At 38.2% G+C, this 19,630-nt stretch overlaps 1 protein-coding gene across 1 annotated transcript in view; it reads right to left on the bottom strand.

The window, feature by feature from the left end:
• Positions 1 to 19,630, bottom strand: part of ELL2 (elongation factor for RNA polymerase II 2) — a 68,468-nt gene that overhangs the window by 48,266 nt on the left and 572 nt on the right. Inside the window, exon 3 of the mRNA XM_077765195.1 lies at positions 3,331 to 3,378. Coding sequence (XP_077621321.1) covers positions 3,331 to 3,378 — 48 coding nt within the window. The remainder of the gene's footprint in view (positions 1 to 3,330; positions 3,379 to 19,630) is intronic.

The following is a 19,630-nucleotide window of genomic DNA, read 5'->3' as shown; positions in this document are numbered from 1 at the left end:
ACCCCGTACCCTTCAGAATCCACAAGGCATTTTTTTCAGCTGCTGATATTTAGGAGTTTAGAAATCTTACTCAGCTGCTGCCATAGATATTTCCTCATCTTTCTGAATCCAGAAAATGCCTTCAATAACCACTCAGTTTACTGAGCACCCTCTTCCACTAAGAGAAGGGGATAAGATGACTTGTGAAAGACACAATTTACCTTTTTTATGATATAAAAGCTACAGGCCAACTGCAGTGATAAAAATCTAGGTAGTCAAAAGTTCTCAGCATTTTCACTCCTTAACAGCATACTGCTATAGTTTGTTTAATGTTCCAGGATACATTTATTTAGAGGAAAATTCAACCTTAGAGAACATGTTCAGGCACCAAAATAAATATGCTTAAAAGCTAACCTGCCAAGACCTAAATTCTGACCTTCTAAAGACATTACTGAGGAAAGAAAAATCCTATAATTAGTAACAAGGAACAGCAATAGCCACACAGTGCTAAGCATCAGGGAAATGAATTACTCTTAACACTAAATGTTCACTTTTGAAATGATATTTTTTTAATAGTACTTCAGATATGTTTCAAATATGCTTACATATGACACTATCATGATAGTTAACGTCTATTTTCAATCACATTTGATGTAAAAAGACTATAAATTTCTTGGATTTGCCAAATCCTTTCTAGGAAGACTTTAAAGTTTTTGAAACACTATGTTAAAAGGTGACTAAAATTTTGCATTAAGAAAAACTATCTTTTGTGGGAGATTAAATTTAAACCTTCTTAAAAGTTTTAAACATTTTCCACATAGGAAAACTGCAAGCATACTTCCTCACAGCTTTTAAAACAATCAGCACAGGCAATGTTAAATTATCATGGCTCTCGAGAATAACAGAGGAGCACTGTACATAAGACCCTCACATTTGTGGCTCTGCGTACTCCCTGTGGGCTGTGCCAACCCACTCTCTCCCCTGTAATGACTCTTTGTTTTTACTAAGTCCCAAAAGGCTGGTGAGAGCTCTGCAAAGAGAAGGGGGGAAGGGTGGATGGAATGCAGCTGCAGGCTCAGAAACAATGCTGAGTCCATATATTTTGTTCCCAGTTAGAATAATAAAAAGGGGGCTGCGGGTGGAGGTGGAGGGGTAGAGGAGACAGAAAGCAAAGTAAGCAAGGTAGGGCCAAGTATTCCACTGCTCTCAGTCTACACCCTCCTGCACCGTCCCCCTCCCCATTCCAATAACCATTCTATTTGGATGAAAAAATTTATCTGTTAAAATTCAAATACCCATTAAGATTTAAATCTATCAGTCATTTACATCTAAGTTATCTTTATCAGTGAGCTACACCCAGGCAAGGAATGGAGTAAGGAGAGAGAATGGAGCTAGCGAAGATACACTGGGGAAGCCTGGACACGCGAGACAGGAAAGCTTGGGGGAAGCAGGTGGGAGAATTAAGAAAAGGACTTCCAAGTTGTCAAATATAAATAGCCAGCTTTACAATAATGCCTGGGGCCTTTCATGGGCAACTGGTACGCCAGAAAAACAAACAAAAAACAAACATTCTTTCTAAGACTGCTAAAAGCTGTATGTGCCTGAATCAAGAGTTTGGAAGGCTGTACGTGTTGGTTCCTCATTATTCAGTCTAACTTGATGCTTTCCTCCTAAGAAAATGTTCTTCTCTGCATTTCCCTGGTCTTCATGTCCTAACTGGGAGAAGAGAGAATTAAGGGAAGAGGCTGATCCCAAATAAGGTAACAGCTGCTAGTGAGGGAAAAGCAGCTCAAACCTTACTCTCCTCTCCCAGGTCTTGCCCTCTCATCTCAGATAACCCTTTATCTGAAAATCCTTGGATCCCTCCAGGGCTCACAGACTCAGGCTAGCCTCTGCAACACCCTTTCAGATATTGATGCCATTAAATTTTGTGAGAAAACTTAAGAAACTTTAAGTAAACAACCAAAACTAAAACCTCAAAAATAGAGTCAGCAGGTGCTAAAGACTACCTGTGAAGCTATAAAACGAAATTTAGAAGAATGCTTGTAACAGTTAGGATCCCATTCATGAATACTCAGTTACTAGGCCGAGAAAAAAAAAGGACTTCATTGTAAAGCTATCATGTAGAAGCAAAGCTCTGACATCCACACACAAACATCTCCTTCAAGTTAGCATTATTTAGAAGTACTCTTAGCTGGTATTGAATGATAGAATTAATCTCTTGACTCTTGAAATGTTTTCAAGTTATAATGTTGAGAAAGACTGTATTTATATTGAATTTTTGCATTTTGTGACGAACAAAAATTCACAAATGTAGATTTACAATCTATTTATAAATGTAGGAATATAATCACTCTCCCTCGCTTGAGGCTTTTTTTCCTATAGTCTAAAATCCATTTACAGATATTCCAAATTTCCATACTATAGTCAATATACAGATATGCAAATTCAGAAATACATATTAATTTAAGGGAAGGAATGATGGAGTCTTTATTAGTATTAGATATTAAAAGCAGTAATTTTAAAATAATGCTGACACCAGTCCCAAAGTTTATCATGCAATATAAACACAAAATTCATAGATATATTTTATTAGGAGTAACCATTTATTATGCTTTTAAATGCAGCAATAAAAGAGACACAATACTTTGCTTATTCTGTGCATTGGAAAAACTCAATTTTCTTTATACATTTCATTTCTTAGTATGTACAATCAAAGAAATTAAGTCTACAGACAGCAAAAGTTCACTAAAATCATATAATCATAACTTGCCTGAAATTAATTCCTCCTTATGTTTGCTTAATTGTAGTAAAAAAAATTCTCATAATACTGGCATGTGTTAGACTTCAAAAAAAGGTAAAAAATGAAATTATTCATAACTTAGGGGGAAAACTACTCTCAATAATTATCTCTGAATTATTTTTTATTTTATTAAAAAAACTTTTTTACATTTATTTATTTTTGAGAGACAGAGAAAGATTACAAAAGTAGGGGAGGGGCAGAGAAAATAAGACACAGACTCTGAAGCAGGCCCCAGGCTCTGAGCTGTCAGCACAGAGCCCAAACCAGGGCTTGAACCCATGAACTGTGAGATCATGACCTGAGCCGAAGTCAGACGCTTAACCGACTGAGCCACCCAGGTGCATTTCTGAATTATTTTTTAAATAAATCAAGAAAAGATAATTCAAGTGTATTAAAGGTGTTAGAAACTTACATTTAGTCATATAGTTCACAAAATATGAGTGATCTTATATTAAGAGGCACAAGTGAAAACAAATTTTAAGAGTTTCAATATAATAGTATGTAAGAAGACTATTAGATTTTCTTGCTAAATCAGTAAGAGTACTCACCCCTTGGAGCCCTTGGAACTGAATGGAAGGTCGAAAAGGAATTAAATTCTATTAAAAGAAACATAAGAAAAAACAGGTCAATCTCGGTTATGGTGTCACAGAACTAAATGTTTTTATCTTAAATCTGTGTATCTGGTCAGTGCTATAGTCTATGAAAGTATCTTTTCAGTATATACTTAGTTTACATATCATCATATTAAAATGCCTTAATGAACGATACCACACACACTGTTGACATTTCTGTGAATCATACAACCACAGGTATATTTTGGCAGTGCAGTCAGGTTTTTTAAAGTGACTGACACAATTTGGCAAAAAATGAGGAGTATACTAACTCAATTTTATATTAAAAAAATAACTTGCTTAGTTTCTTTCTAGATATGTTCTAAAAAGGGGTAATGAGAGGGAAGAGCTAATTGGTAGACCTTTATAAAACTCTAACCAGATGCTATAAATATAAAAGTAAAAGTATTTGATAATGAACTGTGGTTCCTAGGTTCTCACATTTTACCAGAGGTTAGTTTCTAGTTGAGGGTCAAACAGATGACCATTTTTCTCACAAGATTTTCATCAGTAGAATATAATTTCTAGAACAATGTTTTGTTTTATTACAAGCTTTGTCCTCATAATTTTTTAATATTTTATCATAGTTATGTACCTAGAAGAAATGCGATAATTGTGAATATCTGCAATAGTCTCAGGCATGATTACCTGTATCTAAAGTCACCAGTATGTTTCTCTATTGGAATGGTTTTCCAAACTCCTTTGAGGCTAGTTGTAATTTCCTCCCTGACTCTTTGCAACCCAGAAGTGGTCTTCAGCTCACCACTGGAATTTAAAATAGTCTATCAATTTCATTAATTCTTCTTGGTCAAACAAATACTACTCTCAGTTTTCAAATTACTCACTTCTCCTTTAGAGATCACAGTTTCCTTACATGTCCTCCTGGCTTTTTTATCATGTCTTTCATTTCAAAAGCCAGTACTCTTTGCCCTCCTCTTTCTACATCCATTCTCCTTCCTGGAGGCTCACCTCACCTGTTGGGTGATGACTCTGAATCTCTATTCCTCAGTTCCCTTCTCTCTATAGCCTAGTAATTATCACTGCCCAGGGACATTTTGTATTGGAAACTCTTGACAGCAACACTGGCAAACCAAACTAACTTCCTTTCCCTTCCCCTCCCTCAACCAAAATGGCACCTCTTTCCTACTTTTCTGGCAAGGGTACTTCTATCTTTTTGGTTCTCTGGGTTCAAAACGTTAAATTTAATTTCTAGTCTCTTTTCCCTTACCTCTAATCATATGCTATTAGAGGTTATTAACTGCTAGAATTATAGAATTCTGAATCATAGATAATACAGTCAAGGCCTATCCCCCCGGCCCTCTGTCCCATTGATAACTAAACTGGGGCACCAGAACCCAGGACTCAGTCCTATTTTGCCATGCTGTTTTTCTTCTACTACCTTGTGCTCTACACGCATCTGCTATGGGAGATTCAAGAGCGTGAAGGCCAGAGTTCACAATTTAGTTGGGGAACACATAAGAATGATTAAATAATAGGCTAAGTACTACTAAGAATTCTCAAATAGTTGAAAAGAATATGGGTTAGAAGAAATACTAGAAAAGACAAAGGGCTTAAGGAAAAGATGAATATTAGTAGCGATTTTGAAAAAACAAACTTCAGGGAAATGGAGCGTCCTGAGCAAAAAAGCAAGGACACAGGAATGGATATTGTGCAAGCAAAGGGTCTGTGTGTATACAGGGTTCTTTCACACTTGAAATACAATACAAATGATGAGAAGTGGACCTGCCTCATCTTTCCTTGACCTCAAAATTGTCTTCAGTTTTAGCTTCTATACACTACAGAATAAATACGACAGTAATTTAAATTTCAGATCTCAGGATTTCAAAAGGTTTATTACCCTGTGAAATAACCCTGCCCTAATCTCCTCTATTACTCCCTCAGGGATGGTCTTTAAGTCTTGCCTTTGACAAGATAAACAATTGGAGGGGCTTCTAATTTTTGGAATAACAAAGTGAGTTGCTGAAAGAAGTGTTTCAGGGACAGCAGCTCTTTCCCTCATGTGTAAGAAAGAGTGAGAGAGATGGATTGAGGCTAAGGAAAAAGATTAGACATCAGCTCCAGGGGATGCTTTATTTAGAAATACTCCAGCGATAAAGGCCTAAATTAGTATGACTTCATCCAGAGCAAACAGGAGATGGTGCAAAGAGCAGACTTTCCCAAGGTAGAATGATAAAATGTGCTGAAAGCTTGAATATCAGGTGCCTAAAGAAAATGAAGCAAAGGTGGCTTTAGGGCTCTGAATCATCATCTCTGGCCAGTCAGCCCCAAACTCCCTCAAATTAGGCTCTTAGTCTCTGCTGTGAAAATCCCTGGACTGTTTCAGGCCCCTATCACTGAGCACCTAGACAAAGGCCTTCCTTCAATTCCTTCCAAATGCTGAGAGCAGAAGCTCTCTAGGATACCATCTGAGCATGGCACACAGGCCGCAGCGGGTTCCTTCTCAGTGGGCTCTAGCAAAGCAAAGCAAACTCCTCCACTTGCAAAACAGACCTCCCATCTACAGGACCAACCAATTTCCTCTTCCACTTCCTCTCAACTGTGCCTCAGGTATTTTCCTCTTTTTCTTCTTTTAAGATTTTTTGTTTTAAGTAATCTTTACACCCAATGTGGGGTTTGAACTTACAACCCCGAGATCAAGAGTCACATGCTGCACTGACCAGGCCAGCCAGGAGCCTCTTCCTCTGTATTGTTACTTCCTTCCCTTCCTTCAAGATGGCATGCCGTCCCAAACACTGTTTTGTCAATCCATAGTAATAACTTAGTTAACATTCAAGTTTCAGATTAATTTCTTTAGCTAGGCGTTCCTTTGGATAAATCAGGAATCAAAGACTCAATGTGTTTAAGGACCCAAGGCAGGTAAACGTGGAAGAGACCGATGAAAAGAAAAAAGGAGTGGCAAGTACTTGGAGAAAAAAATGCCCAACTCAGAAAGGATTCAAATTTTAAAATGTTAGACCTTTTCCAACCAAACCAAACACTGATGCCACCATTTTGCTAACTCTGAAATATGCCCACTTTCAGTTACCTCTCATAACCTGTTGTTTTTCCAGATGCCTGTGTCTAGTAGGGTTCTAGTACTCTGGGGGTGTACTTTTTCACGGGTTGCTTTACTGCTAGTTGTTATGACACAGAGGAGTCTAACACATATTTAACTTACAAGTATTTATCTACATTATGCTCTGCTAAAAAAAAAAATCTATTGTAAAATCATTTTGGCCATGTTCTCTTTATACTACTTTATAATAGTATACTATTATATACATATATTTTACAGGTTACTATTCATGATTATATACATAACACAATCACACTTTATACCCATTTGGGAACTTTCAAGAGTAATTTTGACTTTAACCAGTTATTGTTTCAGGACTTGAATTTAGAACCTAATCTCCTGACATACTTCTGGTTCTATCTGTATTGCTCGATTCCTCAACAGAAGTAACTTTCATTTAGTTTTGTAATGCATAGTGCATTTTTTATGTCCATTGTCTCAAGTAAGCCTCCTAAAATCAGCCCTGTGTGGTAAAAAGACATCATTATTACCCATTTCAGAGGGAGATAAATGAGTCTCTAACAGGTAAAGGACACTGCCCATGAACACCAAGCTAGTGATTAGCAAAGCTGGACTTCAAAGCCAGTCCTCTGAATCCTAAACACAGAACACTTTCCTTTTCTTCTCTTGTCTCTGTTAACAGGTTACCGTCCAGTGCTGAACATTTAAAAATTCTTAAATGGTCATTCAGTTCTGGCAATTTTGTTTCCAAGGAAAATGAATTTTATAAAATCATTACAATTTCCAAACTTCAGTTTCTGAATAAAAACTAAACAATAATACTTTTTTGCTATAAGGAACATGTATAATAAAGGAATGTATATAAATATGTGTTACCATTTTTCATTTAGAAAGTGATAAAACCCTCATCAATGGAACAGTTATGGGTGCTTATCCAAATAGGACAAACTAAGATAACTGTTACTGAAAAACTCATTTAAGATTATCCAACAACCCAAAAGACAAAAATACATAAAAGAAATGCCAATGCATTATTGATTTTAATCCTGATTGCAGACAAGAAAATGTTAAGTTACCAGATGTTACTAGTTCTTGAATACTTCAAAAATGCAACAAGGAGATAGTTAGAACTTTATACCACTTATTATGCACTGTGTTAATGGGATAGCTACCAGGAATAAATTCTAAAAGTCAATACCATTATATAAGTAAAAGTCTCATGCATGTTAGTTTTTTTTTGTCTAAATGTTCTTTGGCCTAAGTTTAACTGCACAAATAGGACCTCAACTCTGTTTTAAAAGATAACATAATTGCAGGTTATAAGGCATGTTTTAAAATAAATGTTTAACTTACTAAGTACATTCCCATTACAAATGAGTTTCAATAAGAGCTTCAACTTTTTATTTTTAGATTTTATTAAATATTTGCACCAAGTAGCTCCTTTGAAAATCAAGTAACTCTGGAGTTTAATTGAATAGTGGTTGAGCTATAAGTAAGATAGTGATCTGGTATCTTCACCCAGCCAAGAAACACAACACAGACTGAACCTGGCTAGGCAAACTCCTTTTGACAAATGCTTCAACAATCTCATAAAGGTGGTGTTTTGTAGTCAAAAGGTTCTGTTAAACTAGTAGTTTTTTCACTGTTTCTACAACTCCTTGAATTAATCTTCTGTACCTCGTAGGAAATGTGGGACATTCTTAAGCACAGACTAGAGTATAGGCAATACTAAAATGCTTAGAAGTTTGGTTATACTACTGACATCTGCCATTACAAGCCATTTCTACTGAAACAAAAACTGTTCTATGATCAAAGAAATCTATGCCCATTTATTTTCAGAAACTATTCCTCACAATCTATCAGGGCTATAACAGTAATATGTAATTTACTACATAATTTTATTAAGGAATCTTAATTTTGCTGAGTAATATTCAGTTCTGACATGATGCTAGAGGGTGGGAGAGAAGGAGTAGAGGTAGGGGTTTTTAGAGTTGCATAAAAGAAAGTTTTTTATCCTATAAAAGTTGTTATAACTATCTCTTCAATATTTATATATTGCTTATCAGTGTGGACAAATTAAATCTATGGTTACTTTATCAACCACCATTGGTTTTGTGAATATGCAAACATAACAAGTACCATTCTGACCCTAGAAAAGAGTGATTTCTCTAAGAAACACATGATAGAGATCTAACTCAATCCCCCCGGCCCCTTAGATGTATACTTGAAACATCTTCAGCTTTCCTTCTAAACCCATTACAGGTCTCTGACTAACTCAAAGTTAACTTCAACTATATAATCAATCAACAGGTATTTATTAAATACCTGGTATTTATCTGAGTGCCTAAGCTGCATTATAAGTCATGATAAAGATAGTGCAAAAAGATTCAAAAGTCAAATGTAATTTTGGAACTTTGCCCAAACCAGAAAACTTTCTAGATATAGTGTCAAGTGATTACTTTAAGTAGAATTGCTTATAGCTACTTAGTTATTATTTACTGAGTGCTTAAAATGTGTCAGTCACTATAATCATTTTTACTATCATCATCAGGAATTCTGAGAATACTTTTGTGGAGTAGATACTATTATTTCCAATACTCAGTTAAGTTGTATAAATTACCAAAGGTTACGTAGCTAGTGAGTGGCTTGGGACTCAAACACTGGCCGGTATCAACTTAAGAAATGTGCTCTCACTGACCACTTTATACAGCAGCCTCTCCTACCATTCCTTAAGAATGGTTATATAAAATGTGAAACATCTACAAGTTAGAAAATTAAGAATTGCTAATAACTGATAAGCATTGATAGCTTTTTTAGTTTTGTACTACAGCGTAAGGAAAACAGCAGGTACTTGAATTTGTTGTAACTTACACAAGTAAATAATAAACAGTATGTGATTTTTTTCCTGGGATACAATTTATATAAAAGATCATTTTTCTTTCCGAAAGGAGAACTTGTGGTGTTTTTTTTAGAGAGTAATTTTATTCTATTCTTTAAAACATCACCTTATAGAGAAACTAAAAGCTATATAATAATTATATTTTAACCACTGTAATAAAAAATATATCTAGGTAGGGTGAGGAGAAGAAAGAAAACTGAAGCTAAAGCAGGAAATAGTGCAGGAAATCAGACATTTGATCCTGAAGAAATCAAATATAGTAAGCGCTTATCAAAAGCTGGTAATTTTTGAAAGACAGCATGAATGTAAAACTTACTGATAATCCAGAGCTACCTTAAATAAACATTATCTCCATTGTTGCCCCCATTATTTTATTAGATGCCAAAAAAAGAGTCACTAGGCGTCACAAAATCTAGTATTTTTCTTTGTGAGTCAATCTAACCAAACACATAAGAAACTTCTCTGCAGATCTGGAAGAACTAGATTAAAGTGCATGTGCAATAAAGAATAATTTATTTCTAGTCATTACAGCATAGAAAAGAATGAAGTATTAAAGGACTGCCAAAACAGTAACGAGAAGAGGTCAAAACCTAAACTATTGAACACAATCCTTGTTTTTAAAGAGAGCTTCTGGAAAACTGTAGCTATCTGGTAGAGGCCAAGTTAAAAAGATATATCTTATATTTTACTATTTCAAACAGTTATACTGAGCCACCCAAGTGCACCCATACTTAATGTTTTAAAGAGATCACTCTGGCTGCTGTGTGTAGAATAGACTATGGGGGTAACAATGGATACTTGGGGGCTAGTTGGAAGTCCATGGCAGTGGTCCTAAGAGATGATGGTGGCTGGGATTAGAGCAGTGGTAAAGGATGAGGTTAAATTTTGATCATCTGGAGATTTATAGGACTTATTGATGAATCATCTAAGCCAAGAATTGAGAAAAGAAATCAAGGATTATTAGTTGATTCCTAGGCAACCGGTGACAGATGCTCCCACTTATTGAGATGGGGAACACTTCTGAAGATGTAGGTTTGCGGAGTGAAATCAAGAATTATGTTTGGATTTGTTAAGTTTGAGATGCCTCTTAAGCTTTGATAAGGAGATGAGGTGTTGGAAGTGCCAGGAGTTGGAGGAAGGTCAGAGCTGGAGATAGATATTTAGAAGTCATTAACATATGGATGACATTTAAATCTATAGGACTAGAGGAGGTCACCTATAGAGAATGAATAAAGAGGAGGAGGCTGGGATCTCCAACATTCAAAGACCAGTCAAACAGAGGATGGTCAGCTGAGACTAAGAATGGGCAGGGAGGTAAATCAATTTCATAACAGGATGGAATACCGCTGAGGTCATGTAAGGGAGGGAAAAACAGAAATGTCCACTGATTTGGGCAACAAGGGACCTAGTCAGCTGTGATCTTAGAGGTGTGGTGGAGACAACCCAGAGTGATGGGAGGTAAAGAAAGAGACACTGCTTTCCAGATACAACCTTAAACACATAATCTTTCTCTCTTTAGGTGTCCCCTTGAGCACAGATTTCACTGCATTTACTTTTTCACATGTCTGTCTGTTTCTACTAAAGCACAAGCACTTTCTCGAAGGCAAAGATCATACAGGGACTTAAGTGGGTTTATATCCTTAGTGTGTAGTTCTATGCCTGGCATAGGTCTTAAAATTGACTAAGTGTTTGCTAAATGAATAAAAGAATATTTGGTAGTTGTAATTCTGACTCCTATCTCTTAATCTTTTATTTAAAAATAAATCTTAAGACACTCCAACTACATTTCTACCACATGGCTATATTTTCTGTTTCTCTGAGGCATCATGGTTTCTGATAATGGGAACCAAAAACAATGATACTAAGTACAAGTAATTTTAAAATATGCTAACACTTAACTTTCCAGATAAAGCCTATCTAGATCCTGAAGTATTTCAGTGAATCTTATCAAAAGTTTAAGCCTGGCTTTACCTTTGAATAAACTCACTGTTGAGTGGAAGAGTCCTCTAGACAAGATTATCTCCATGAACCTGAACTAAGCAACCATACCTAGTCCATTACAATGTATCTGTATAATGAAAGCTTTATGTAGTAAGGATTATTCTTTGTTTTGTTTTTCCATGATGACAACAACAAAAAAGAAGAGAACCAAAGCACCAAAACAGAAATGGAGGTAATCTGGAAGAAGTGAAAACACTGACTCAAGGCCTTCAGAATCATTTCAAAATGATGACTGAAAAGTAAATCCAGGTACTTTATACACAGTTTCTTAATGCTTCAGTAATCACTAGGGGCAGGGACAGAAACCACAGAAGGTCTGATCCTCAGGTTATAATCAAATTCTATCTTCATATTATCTGTGCTTGATGATGGCCTTAAGTACAACACAGAGAAGGTTATTAAATAAAGGAAATACAAACAAAATACAAAATATAAATACAAAAATACACACAAAAAATCCCATCTCAAAACCAAAATTTCTTCCACTTAATAATTTTGACTTCCTCCTTAATAACACCAATCCCACTGTCATCCAAATTTCCATCTAGCCTCAGACCCCCAAATATACTTCTCAAATATAAAACACCTAATCAAATCTAAGTCTCTTGGTCACCAAACAAAAGACTGAATGAATGTTCACTAAAATGGTACTCACCATTGCCCCTGTGCCCACCCCACTCTTCCAACTGCTTCTGATTTCTCCTTTTTCTTCTAAGAATACCTCTAGTGCTGATGATTATAAATCTCAATTAAAACTTATTTCTCTAAAATATGTTAAAATTCTTTAGATTCAATTCATCTCTAATGTCTCCCACAAGCATACTAGTTTAGACTACTATCATCTTTCACCTGGACCACATACTACCTACTAACTTGTCTATTTCCTTCCAGATTCACTTTATATTCATCATGTAGCAATGAAGCCAGAATAATCCTAAAACATAGCTTCAAATTATCTTAGATTTCTACTCTGTGTCTCCTTAGTCTTGACAGAATACAATTTAACCTGCTCCAATCTCCCTTTCCTCTCTTAAGTCCAACTATTTTTTTATCCTATATTAACTTCAGGTTAAGAAGAACACAGTATTCCTTGGGATTCTCAGACCCTGCCCTAGCTTTTCTATTGCTGTCCTTTCTTTGCCTGTGCCATTCCCTCTGCTGGAGATACGGGCTAAAATCCTTTAAACCCTGAGAATGGTTTTTAGACCAATAATATGTAAGATCACCAGCAAGAAAATAACTTAGGCCATTTGTCTAACAATCTAGTTACTATAAAACTAGTAGTCAAATGCTGTGACTGTAGAGTTCAATTCAAGGTGCTAATTTGACTCATGAATCTTTTAAGGAGCATACAGCTCCTTAATTAATAAGATTCTCTCTTTTATGTCCTATATTAAACTGCCAGCCATGGAAATGCTAGTTTGGCTTTTGCTGTCAAAGTGTTTACTAGTGGAGGCTCTTAAACCAGTTTTTCCTAAAGATTTCACAGGGCTCTCAAGGGCCATAATGCCATGACAGAAATTATAGATACGTAGATAAATTGGAAGAAAGGGAGGGCGCAAAGAAAAGAAAGATCAATTTTCCTTGGTAAATTTTACCTGAGTTATATCTTTTTTTTTTCCAGCTTCAATTTGGCTGTGGAGATACAACCATTAATTTACTGTATTCTACTCCACACCTGCTTTTCTACATTTTTGCATTAAGTCATGGAAAATGTAGTATGGAACTGAGGTATGCAAGAGAGTCAAATGCAGGGTTATATACACACTATTTTCTTTATTCTAAAACTTAGCTGATCTTAAATGCAGAAATGCCCATATCATCACACTTTCGGGACATCTTCTCAAATATTCTAAATACATTTGGCCCAAATAGGAAAATACATTGGCTGGACACCAGTGCCAGGCTCGTGAGCCTCCACGTGGTCACTGCAAATTGTTAAAAATGACCCAGCATTGGTTAGGCTGAAATTCTAATTTTCCTCACTCTCTGACTTAATCACAAATTACCTAGTAGGTGCTATGAGCATAGCTTTCATAATTTTTTTAGAAGTGCAAATGGAGCAAATGGAAAGGCTGGATCTGGTGATCGTCTTCCATAAGCTTTCCTGTAAATCATTCCAAGAATTCTACACCCCTTTCCTTTTAAACTCTTTTCTTGAACATGTTCCAGTCCTTCACATATGTTCTTTCTTTCTTCTCCCAATTCTGGTGCCAAAGTTCCCTGTCTATCGTTTTAGGCAATCTGGCTACTGCTTTTCACAGGGAAGAGGACCCTTCTTTGCACTGAGTACCTGATCATTTGAATAAATGTTTCAAACATTGGAACATGAGGTACAAAGTTGACTTTACTTGATAAAAAGCACTTTAAAATCAAGTTCATCCTAAAGATGGGTTTAAAAGTAAGATTAACTCTTGCTTTTTTTTAAATGTTTATTTGAGAGAGAGAGAGAGAGAGAGAGAGAGAGACAGCATGAGCAAGCGGGGGAGGGACAGAGAGAGGAGGAGATACAGAATCCAAAGCAGGCTCCAGGCTCTGAGCTATCAGCACAGTGCCAGACAAGGGCTAGATCTCATGAACTGTGAGATCCTGAGCTGAGCAGGAAACTTAACTGACTGAGCCACCCAGGTGCCCCCCCCCTTTTTTTTTAATATTTATTTTTGAGAGAGAGACAGAGTGTGAGCAGGGGAGGGGCAGGCAGGCAGACACACACACACACACACACACACACAGAATCTGGTTCAGGCTGCTGGCTCTGAGCTGTCAGCACAGAGACCAACGTGGGGCTTGAAACTCAGGAACCGTCAGATCATGACCTGAACTGAAGTTGGACGCTTAACTGACTGAGCCACCCAGGTGCCCCAATTAATGTCTTAAAATAAAATCTGGCTACACATAAAAGTGCAAGAAAAAGAATCTGATAATGCAAACCCCTTTGTTTTAGTTAATAAACATGTCCTATGGCAGTGGCAGTCCGTGCTGGCACGTCTGGATGCTTGAGCAGTGCCTTAAGAACAGTGTCTTCTATGTTTATAGAAGATTACTGAATACATACACACACACTCAAAATTGTTTGAGGACAGGAAGAAAAATGGATAAGGAAAAAGTAAGTATGAGTTTTTTCTGTGCCTTAAACCACAATGAATCAAATGCTAAAAATTTCACCTGGTAGAAAGACAGGCTAGGAGAGGAAATCACCTACCTCATGACCTACAGAATTAGTGATTTTAAAAGATCAATACTTGATCTAAAGGGAGCTATTGTGAAGGACACTAACTTTGGAGGTTTGATTTAGACTTTATGCTTTGACTGGCAATGATAATATTTGGTAATACTGAGACTGAGTTTCTCATGCAAAATTAAATGTATTTGTACAAATTTTCAAAACACTATCATTTTCCTAGAAGACACTTATCAAAGAAGGAAAATTCTTTTAAAGCCAATAGAGTTGACCAGAGAATGTGTTAACAGAATCCTTCTTAAACACTTCTGCTTTCTTATCTTTAAGCACAGAGCAATGAAGAGCCCTTGCCCCCAAAAACATCTCTGCAAGACTTCTGATGTAATAGTTAGGTAAACATGATGATATTATTTGAGCCACCATCTTTGAAATTTTGAATAAACATTAAAAAATTTTTTTTGAATGTTTTATTTCTTTCTGAGAGAAAGAGAGAGAGCGAGCGAGCGAGCGAGCAGGGGAGGGTCAGAGAGAGAGGAAGACACAGAATCTGAAACAGGCTCCAGGCTCTGAGCTAGCTGCCAGCACAGAGCCCGACACGGGCCGTGAGATCATGACCTGAGCTGAAGTCAGATGCTTAACCGACTGAGCCATCCAGGTGCCCCAACAGTTAAAAAAAAATTTTTTTTAACGTTTATTCATTTTTATTTTTTTTATTTTTTTTAATAGTTTATTGTCAAATTAGTTTCCACTTTTTTTTTTTTTTTAATAGTTTATTGTCAAATTAGTTTCCACAACGTTTATTCATTTTTAAGAGAGAGAGAGAGAGAGAAGGGAAGGGGCAGAGAGAGAAAGAAGCAGGCTCAAGGCTCCAAGTCAGTCAGCCCAGAGCCTGATACGGGACTGGAACTCACAAACTGTGAGATCATGACCTGAACCAAAGTCAGATGCTCAGCCGACTGAGCCACCCAGGCGCCCCTGCCCCAACATTTAAAAAAAATAAGCTGATAGGCTCAGCAATTACAGAATCTGATAACAATATTTTGATAAGATTTTTGTTACTATAAGTGTCAGCATACGACAGCTACACATTACTGAATTAGCTAAAATATATTTAAAATTTGGGTTTTAAATTTTAAATACAGTTTTAGGATACATTTTGGAGAAATATGTAATTACAATACTCTATGTCCATTTAAAATATGTAGTGCTTACAGAGACCATGCAATCAGAAACATCAATTTAGAATGATTATAAAGTGGTCATTTGTGACTTTATTTAGTAACTTCCCTCTCACTTAACAATCTACAGTTTAAAAAAAAGTAGCTTTGCAAAATATCCTATATATCTTTATTAGTGTGCCTACATTTTCTTTCCATTTAACACTTTTAATAAACAACCAACTTGAAGTTGTTTCTGTATTCACACTTAGTGGAAAACAATGTCTAGCAGATATTTACTCCAACTACAACTCCCATTGCTAGATTCACTGTCTCTCTCCCCCAACCCAGTCCCCGTTTTGAAAGGTTCTCATGTTAGCATCTTTCATTTCTCTTAAAATAGAAAACCTGAATAATGATATGTCTTTTTAAACAGTGAAGAATTGTTTCCAATTGAAGATTCTGTTTCCACAAACCCTAACAATGTCGTATATTTATTCAATTATATCTAAAGAACTTCTGTATTCTGCTTACATCATAGTTTAGTAAAATCCCTGAATTTACCTCCCTGAAGTCTTATGTCAAATGGTTTAATTTAGAAGAGTAAATCTCATGTGCAAAATACTATGGATAAAAATAATTTTCTGATGCTTAATTTAGGACACTGTTGAAATTTCTGGCTCTTAGAAAGTCATTAGAAAAAGAGGATTCATAGTCATAACCTTGCACAGGCCAAAGCCACTTGGAGGCCACTTGTCTAGCATGGAGCACCTTCCTATCTGAGCACAAAAATGGTGGGAACAGTTGTATATAAAAATTAAAGCCATTTTTCCCCCAGAGCGAATAGGCTTGACCACCAGAAACAACTTCCCACTTAGCCAACATGTGTCAACATATTTTGAAACAGCTGCTACAATTTTGAGTCAGGAGGCCCACTTCTGATAAGGATATATGGAATAAAAGACCACATAAGTTATCCTCCTACTGTTAGATAAAAGCCGGGCCAGATGCCTACTCCTAGCAACTCCCTGATGGGGGAGCCCTGGTCTGGCCTGAGCCAGGAGGAAGGTCATGAGAACAAATTTGTAGGAGACCTGGCCAAACACACCAGAGGACCTGCAGTAAGTACCAACAGTGTAGTCACCTGAAGGGTCCCTCATTTCTATATCTTCAGTCTCTCCCCACTTTTCAACCACCTGGGATTAACATTCTCACCCCAATTCCTGCTTTTCCAAGCCCCTTACAAAGTATTCATAGCTGAAATGACAGTGGGGCCTCAGACAGAAGCTGGTTAAGGCAGAAACAAGGCAGTGTCCAATTGCAAAGGCCAAGTCAGTTTATTTCTTCCTCCTTTCCTTGCATGCCACTGCTTCTACCACCAGCTTTTCAGGAGAAAAGGATTACCAGGGCCAACTCACTCTGCCTGGCTGTAACCTCAGAAAGGTGGAAGGACTTGGAAAAGTGTTCTCCCTTTCCGTTCTCTGCTTCTGTACACCTGGATCAGACCCATTAATTTGCATGCACAGAAGTGGAAAAAAGAGAGTATTACTAAATGGAAATTGAAGTAGTTAGGAGCAGAAAAAGAAACTGACTTTCATACCTTTGACTATAAAAAGTAAAAAGAAAAAAAAATCAAGAAGTGGTGGGTTCCAAAAGAATTTATGATCTCCTGTTTCTTGGAAGACACTGGCATATAAATGTGAGGATTTCTGGAGTCAAAGTACTCCAACCTTAATCCCAAGCATGTAAACACGAAGGTGTAGGAGGCAGAAATGAAGGTAGAAAAAACACTCCCTTCCTGGGCCCCAGTGGTCATGCAGATCATTGAGCACTGCAAGCCTCTGGCACCTCGCCTCCCTGAGCACCATCCCCTCCCCGTGTGGCTCTCCTTATCCACCTCTTCCCTGCCAAGTGTACAGTGTATGTCAATCTTGCTGTAATCAACTGTACAGTTTCCCCGTTCCCCCAAGGTGGAGGATGACCTACTGTCCTCATAAATCAATCTCCCTACCTTCTATGTGTGTTTTTCTGACTGGAAGTTGGCCTTCTCCTGCTGGCTTCTTCCTCTTCAGCCAATGTGTTTTTCTCTTTACACCCCTGACCTACCTTCTTCCCAGTGTCATTCCTTCCCACGCCCTCCCTTTGGAGCTGGCAAGCTTATCTCTTCATCTTTCAGGGCTGAGTTTCTCTCCATTGTCTGCCTCTGTCCCTCTGCTTCCCTATCTGGCTTCCCCCATATGGGCCTCCTACTCCATGCCAGTTGCTGGTCTTTTCCCTGCAGGTGTACCTGTCTGGAAGCAGCTATTGACATACACAGTTTTGTATTTCTTTTATCTCCTTGCATTCCTATTACCGGCTGCACAATGACTTCCCAGCCACAAATGAGAGACTCTTTTTCCCTGGGATTTCACAACGTGTGGAAAAGTTTTTTTCACCCCCCTGTACATGCACCCTTCCTTCGCTTTCTCAGTCTGAGCATTTTTCACCATACACTTCTCTGGTGGATAACACATGTGCCCTGAAGTATACATCCATGTACCCACTCAGTTCTGTGAGTGCCCTCCTGAGCAAGCTCACCTCTGTGAGTCTCTCCCACTGTTTACACCTATACTATCATGAGTTCATGTACTTCCCAAGCTGTTCACAACTGGGTGCTTCCTCTTGTGTGCACCCATATGTAGGGGGCTTCTCTGAAGAAGAGTCTCTCTTTGCCCAGCTTTACGAGCTCCCACTGAACGACACGGTTCACACCTCCCTTGCAGTTGTTTCCAAAAGCTCTACTTTCTTGGGGTGCCTGGGTGGCTCAAGTCATGGTCTCACAGTTTGTGAGTCCAGCCCCCGCATCGGGCTCTGTGCTGACAGCCAGCTCAGAGCCGGGAGCCCATTTCAGATACTGTCTCCCTCTCTCTCTGACCCTCCTCTGCTCACGCTCTGTCTCTCTCTGTCTCTCTCTCTCAGAAATAAATATAACATTACAAATTAAAAAAAAAAAAAAAGCTCTACTTTCCAAATTCCTTCTATGTATTTGAAGTACCTGGCACTAGTGGGAGCTCAACAGATGTTAATTCTGGTCTCCACTTTTATCTGAGTAACTATGTGAGTCTGCCTCTGGGTATCCCTCTGGCCCTCTGTGTCTGTTTCAGTTAACTGAAGCAGGTTTCCTTGGTGTGGAGTGGGCTATTTGTCAGTATGCACTGTGGGTTCTATTTCCCTCTGATTGTCTCTCCCCTCAGAGTGTTATCCATCTCCCATATGGTATGACACATACATATGTATTATACATCCACACACAGTACTGCATGTCCATAAACGGCTTCCCTATGCACCCTGGGTTGTGATATGTCTTTTCCGTGTCTCTTTCCCACTCCCCCCCCCAACAAGAAAACACGTTTCTGGTTTGTACTCCAATTGCGGCGTGTGTGTGTCTACATGAGCCTTAGCTGTACTCGAGTTCCGTGTGTACGTACATGGGTATCTCTACCGAACGCGGTGCGGGGTGGGAGACAGGAGTCTCTGCCCTGGATGCAAGTACCTTTCCCCCACCTTCACCCTCGATCCACGTTCCTATCGCTGGGAGTCAACCCGAGACCAGCGCGTCTTTTGCGTACGAGGAGCCTCCGCGAACCTCTGTCATGTTCCTGGGTGAGCGCTGGGTGTGTGTGGCTCGCTCGGACACGGCGTTGGTGCCTCTCTGGGAAGGCGAAGCGCCAGTGTCCCCGAGTTCCTGGGAGTGCAAGGTGTGTCTCCCCCTTAGCCCCTCGTACGCGGGGCGTCGTGTCTCATCCTTTGAGAATACATGGTGTGCCCCTTCCCACAGGGTGTGTTTGTGTCCTCAAGTCCTTGCGAGTACAAGGTGTGTCCCATCTCCATATGCGGAGCTGCTGTGCCGGAGTCTCTGCGGATCCGCGGTGCCTATGTGTTAACTCCCAAACGCGGACGGCTTATGCCCTCAGTGCTCCGGG

This window comes from Crocuta crocuta, unplaced genomic scaffold (genome assembly GCF_008692635.1).
Source record: "Crocuta crocuta isolate KB4526 unplaced genomic scaffold, BGI_CrCroc_1.0 scaffold645, whole genome shotgun sequence".
Classification (NCBI taxonomy): Eukaryota; Metazoa; Chordata; class Mammalia; order Carnivora; family Hyaenidae; genus Crocuta; species Crocuta crocuta.
Note: the sequence above shows the minus strand (reverse complement) of the source record. Positions and strands in the feature narration are given on the sequence as shown.